The 6,458-nt window shown below is 38.9% G+C and overlaps 1 protein-coding gene across 1 annotated transcript; it reads left to right on the forward strand.

Annotated features, from left to right (window-relative positions):
* The first annotated feature begins 219 nt into the window (after positions 1 to 219).
* LOC147487918 (uncharacterized) lies at positions 220 to 1,248 on the forward strand. The gene has a single exon (XM_086574198.1). It carries the CDS (start codon positions 220 to 222, stop codon positions 1,246 to 1,248), a length of 1,029 nt encoding a protein of 342 aa, XP_086430324.1.
* Positions 1,249 to 6,458: the final 5,210 nt, after the last annotated feature.

The raw sequence follows: 6,458 nt of genomic DNA on the forward strand, positions 1-6,458 counted from the left end.
GGTAACAAGATGATAAATAACAGAGAAAGTGAAAAATGACTTGAGAAAGAAGGAAGCTTTCAGGCCAAGCAAGTTGTGGTTGCTACAAATAAAATACTTGAGAAAGGAAAAACTGCTAAAGACTTGGAAGTGGGGAGTAACTCAGAAAGCATTCAAGAGACACTTCTAAAACTCCAACAAGATGTTGAGTACTACCGAACCAAAGAGAGGGATCAGGGAATGGAACGTACAAACTCTGCAAGTAATACCAGAATAATAGGATCTGGAACAGAAATTCAAACAGAGGCTACTGCTATAGAGATGGAGACTCAAAAACATAACAATGGTGTCGCAACACCAAAAAGCACTTGGTCAGAAGTGATTAGCAAGACGGCAGCAGGTAAAGAAGAACTGAGATATGTACAGCCTACCATTGTCAACTGCAAACCGATCATCCATGTACAGAGTTCGCAATTTTCTGGGTTTAACAAAAAATTCAAAAATTTGGTAGTGGGTTCTTTTGTGGGTAAGAGGATGAACTACAACTATGTGAAGGAGATAGTTAGTAGGACATGGCGGTTAAAGAGTTTCATCATTAAACCTTATGGTGATACTATGTTTACCTTTCAGTTTGAGAAGGATGATGATCGCATAGCTGTTTTGGATATTGGTTCATTTCACATCACCAGCAAGCTGTTTGTTGTTAGGCCTTGGACACTTTTTGTGGAGGCAGAAACAAGGGAGTTAAGAACGATTCCAATATGGGTAGTCGTCAAAGGACTACCTATGGAGATGTGGAACAAAGATAGGTTCAGCCAAGTGGGGAGTGCTATTGGTATACCCATGTTTACAGATCGATTAACTGAGAATATGGCTCGAACATCATATACAAGAGTGTGTATAGAGATAGATACACAATGCACATACCCAGACAACATCCCAGTGGTATTGGACCAAAAACGGGCATACAAAGTGGATTTTGAATATAACTGGAAGCCTCAATGTTGCCAGGCATGTAATGTTTTTGGACATACACATCAGAGTTGCCCAAAGAGACCGATAGCAGAGATGACTAAGATAGAGAAGGGAGTTAAGACAGTGTGGCTGAAAAAAGACACTAATAGAAATGATATCTATAAAGTTGTAAACGAAGAAGGGAAACAGATGAAGATAGAAGCAATAGCAGAAAAGCAAGCTGAGCATACAACATCAGAAGTGCAAGAAGTATTACAAGTAGAAGATGAGAATGAGTGGGAATTTCCGGGGTAAAAGCACAGATGCAAAGCAAAAAACTCTAAGGCCGTGACTAGGGCAGAGGAAGGAGGTATGTGGGGATCAGAGAGGAACAGTGGTCAAGTCGACCTTGAGATACAAGAGAATAACCCTGAAAGTGAAAGGTATGCTAAAAGGAGGTTACTTATGCTGCAGCACGAGGACAATAGGTTCAAGTACCTCATAGAAAATTCTCCAGAGAACGAGGAAGGGATAGCAGCTGAACAAGTTACCGCAGGAAAAAATCAAAAGACAAGTAGAGTAGCAGACCCAAATGGAGAGGTTAGTATCAGCAAAGAAAAGGTTACCTCTAGTATTTTAACTCCTCCTCATTTCCTTAAATGATTAACACAGCCTGTTGGAACATGAGGGGTTTCAACAAAGCTTTTAAGCAAGTTGAAATTCGTGAAATGGTGCGAAAGTTTGAGATAAGTTTAATGAGCCTAGCTGAGACAAGAGTAAAGAGAAAGAATCGAGACAGAGTGTTTAATAAGGCATTCACAGAGTGGCGAATGGAAGGGAATGACAATGGAACTGAACTGGGTAATATATGGGTATGTTGGAATCCGAGAGAATGTGAAGCAAAGCTACTGAAGAAAGATGAGCAACAAATCACTATGGAAGTGGCAACAATTGCGGGGGAGGAGTGTATAGTCACAGTAGTCTATGGCAGCACCGATATGAGTATAAGAAGACAGTTATGGAGGACAATCATCGATCTCTCATGTACTATTCAGAAGCCATGGGTGTTGTTAGGGGATTTTAACACTATTTTAAGTGCCTAAGAGAAGATAAGAGGTATAGAAGTAAGACAGTATCAATTTGCAGACCTTCTAGATTGTGTAACTATCACGGGCTTGGTGGATATCAAAAGCAAAGGCAATTTTCTGACATGGAGCAATAAACAGGAGAATAGGGTCAGCGAAGCTTGATAGAGTAATGGCAAACGCTGAATGGATAGGTGAATATGGAGATCATGAGGCCGAGTACTTAAACCCAGGAGCAGTATCAGACCACTCAGCTATAATAGTGAGATCGGTTATTCAAAAAAATCAAAAAAGGAAAGCGTTCAAGTTTTTTAATTTCTAGCATAAGGAGAAGCACTTCATGCACACAGTAGAGAAAGCTTGGCAGAGCGCAGTGGTAGGAAACCCGATGTTTGTATTTATGAAGAAGCTTAAATTAACCAAGGCTGCTCTTATACAGTGGAACAGAGAAAGAATAGGGGATGTTGTAAACAGAGTTAAAGAAACAAAGGCTGCAATGGATCTGATTCAAACCGAACTACAAATTCTACCGATGGATCGAGCATTAATCAGAAAAGAAAGAGAAGTCATCACGACCCACGTCCAAGCAATGACTTCAGAAGAAGACATGTTCAGGCAGAAGTCGAGGGATCAAGTGATTATTGTGGGAGACAATAACACCAAATATTTCTTCAAATCTATGCAATCCAGAAGAGTAAGTAACAAGATATCGTGCTTAAAAGATGTAGCTGGTAATGTTATCCAAGATAGCAATGCTATAGGGGATGAATGTGTGGCTTTTTATACAGCTCTCTACAGTCCTAGCAACATGCCATCAGTAGAATTTTCTGCTTTCCAAGTGATGGAACCCCGGCAGCAACTCGGCACAAAAGATTATGAGAATCTACAGAGAAAAGTGTCTCGAGATGAAATTATTGAAGCCCTTGTAGATATTGGTAATGACAAAGCCCCGGGGAGTGATAGGTTCTCATCTTTCTTCTACAAGTGCACTTGGAGGATCATTGGCGAAGATTTTATAAAGGCAGCCAAGAACTTCTTCCACTCCAATCAGATGCTAAATGAGTTAAACTCCACCATGATTACCCTCATTCCTAAAATTCATATACCTAATACTCTGGGAGATTATAGGCATATTGCATGTTGTGGAGTGATGTATAAATGCATAACTAAGGTCATGACAAAAAGAATGAAATATTTGATGCCTAAGGTGATCAATCCCAACCAATCAGCATTTATAACTAGAATGAGTATACAGGATAATATTTTATTATCTCATGAAATTGTGCATAATTATCATCGAGATCAGCACCCGCCTAGATGTGCTGTAAAAGTAGATTTGAAAAAGGCTTATGACACGGTGAGGTGGGAAGCAGTGGAATTTGCTATGAGAAGAGTGGGGATACCATAAAGGTTCATTACTTGGGTGAAAAATTGTGTGGAAACAACGTCCTACTCTATAATGATTAATGGTTCATCTCATGGGTATTTTAAAGGAAAAAGGGGGATCCGACAGGGTGATCCCATATCACCCTATCTCTTTGTACTTGTCATGGATTTATTTTCAAAAATAATGTTGCATAGTGTGAACAATGGACAATACAAGCTACATCACAAGTGTGGAGACCCTGTTATTACGCACTTATCCTTTGCAGATGACTTGATGGCATTTATGTATGGGGATATATAATCTGCAAATCAACTCAAGCAGAATCTGCAAGTTTTTAAAATGACTTCAGGGCTACACTCAACCTTCAGAAAAGCAACATTTTCTTTGCAGGAGTGGATGATGCCACATGCACGGAGATTGAGCAAACATTACAGTTTGAAATAAGTGTATTGCCAGTGAAGTACTTGGGCCTACCCTTAATTACAACAAGGCTAAGGTCGATTGATTGCTGTCCATTACTACTGAAGGTTACCCAGAGGATTCAAAGCTGGAAAGGGAAGCTTCTCTCCTATGCTGGAAGGCTACAGTTACTTTAGGCTATGTTAAACAATCTGAGTGTATATTAGCTGGCTTCATTCACTATACCCCAGAAGTTATATGATGATATCAATAGACTGTGTAGGAACTTCTTGTGGATAGGGCTAGATTGTGCTCAGTCTCATGCACTGATTGGGTGGGATGACATTTGCTATCCTTATGAAGAGGGTGGACTATGCATTAGAAACTTAGCCACGGCTAACCAAGTAGCAACAATGAAACATATCTGAAAGATTGTTATGAGGGCAGACAACTTATGGGTGAAATGGGTATACAAAAACTTGATTAAGGAGAGAAGCTTCTGGTTACTAAAGATCCCGCAAGATTGCTCGTGGAGTTGGCGGAATATACTCAAGGTAAGAACAGAGGTAGCATATATAGTTATTCATCAAATTGGCAATGGGCATGAGACCAGTTTTTGGAATGAACCATGGTGTGCTGCTGGAATATTGCGAACAAAGTTTCCTCAAGCATTTTTATATGACAGCACATGTCATGTAGAGAACAGAGTATCAGACTTTATAGAGGAAGGAAGGTGGAGTATTCCACAACGCATAAGAGTTCATTTCTCTGATTTTCGAGAGGAGATTGAGCAGGTGTAGATTATGGGGCAGGAAGATAAACTTCTCTGGACATCCTCTGTACATGGTGAGTATTGTATGAAGGGTACGTATGACAGTTTGAGGAGCATTAGACAAACAGTTCAGTGGGGAAAGATGGTCTGGTTCTCAAATAGAGTACCTCGCCATTCCTTCATCAGTTGGATGACAATGAAGGGATGACTCAAGACACTTCAGAAGCTAAAGGAGTGGAAAACAGTTCAATCCGATATATGTGTTTTGTGCTGGCAAGGAATTGAAACTGAAGATCATCTTTTTCATAAATGCCAACTTGCGAACACAGTATGGAGCACGTTACTTCATAGAATGGGATTCAGGACAGTAATCGAGAATACATGGCAAGGTGAGTTGCACTGGATCGAAACTGTAACACGAGGTAGTGGATGTGAACAAGATGCATACAGGCTTGTGTGGAATGCTTTTATGTATTGGATTTGGAAAGGGAGAAATGACTGTATCTTTCAGAATAAAAATGCAGATGCACAACAGGTTGCTGATGAAGTGATGTGAGATGTCAGAACAAAGCTTTTGGGAATGAACATTAGAATGGAGACAAGTCCAAATTCTCAAAACTTTATGGATAAATGGAATATAGCGATTGGAGAGAAACAGAGGAAACAAGAATATTGTATATGGGTGCGAGTAGACAGAGACATTTACAACCTCAACACAGATGGGACATTGCAAGGCACTGATGGTGGATGGGCAGCAGCAATACGTGATGATCAGGGTGAAGTCGCAGCTGCAAGTCATGGCAAATTAAAGATGAAAGATATTGCAATAATAGAACTACAAGCAGTACATCAAGGACTGGAGATGGCAGCGTGAGAGGGTATTACAAAGATTGAAGTGCAAACTGACTTTACAAACGTAATACACTACTAAAAAATTACTTGTGATGACGACTTTTAGCCATCATGAAACAGGTTTAATGACATTTTTTCGTTTAAAAAACAACCGTCATTATAGAACCCGTCATAAAAGTTAACAAAAAATGTCATAAAGTTGATGACGGTTCTGGAGAAGCTGACATCAAAGCTCAAACTTAATATGACAAAAATTCATTTATAAACGTCATAATTGGATCCTTTTGCATGACATGTTTTACTTAACCGTCATAGTTTATTAGAAAAAGTGTCAAGAACTAAACCTTCATTTATAACTGTTTTTATTTAAGCGTCACCCTGAGAAACAAAAGCGTTAAGAAATTAACAATAAAAACTGACAAGAATTGGTATGCCACACGACAGTTCTTTGGAAGCTGTTAACTCCTCTTTTTTTTCATTTTCTTTTTTTTCCTATAAATCTGAAAATTCCTGTAAACCAATATATTCCAATACCACCAATACATTCAGACACTTGACACCTGGAGTCCATTACGGAAACAAGAATCATACTTTTATTACTAACATAAATCATTCCAAGAACTTGTTCATATTACATGATTTATTCAAGGAAAAAAAATTAAATAACTTAAGCACTTGATTCAAAATCAAGTCTCGTAATCCAACAACAATGCAATTTACATAACTCATCCAACAAATTGCTAATCAAGCGATCCATCTCAAACAAACTTAATTGAGCTACTGATAAGTGCTCAAAAAGTGTTATTTAACCCTCGATTATGTCTATTGTTTAGCCATCTTAGTGGACTAATAGTGTTTGTAAGTTATGTTTTATGATTCTACAGGTCAAAGAGAGAGTTTTGTGGAATATTAGAGAAAAAGGGGTAAAACGGAGCAATTCGGAGCATTAAGGATCACATAGGAAGCCCGTGGACAATCATGGAGAAGGCCAAGGAATTGGAGCTATTAAAGATGCGACTTAGACCTATTT

Source organism: Coptis chinensis, chromosome 7, assembly GCF_015680905.1.
Source record: "Coptis chinensis isolate HL-2020 chromosome 7, ASM1568090v1, whole genome shotgun sequence".
NCBI lineage: Eukaryota > Viridiplantae > Streptophyta > Magnoliopsida > Ranunculales > Ranunculaceae > Coptis > Coptis chinensis.

Bases quoted from the DNA above. Each gene is read 5' to 3' on its own strand.
- LOC147487918 (XM_086574198.1), top strand. From the start codon at position 220: ATGGAACGTACAAACTCTGCAAGTAATACCAGAATAATAGGATCTGGA.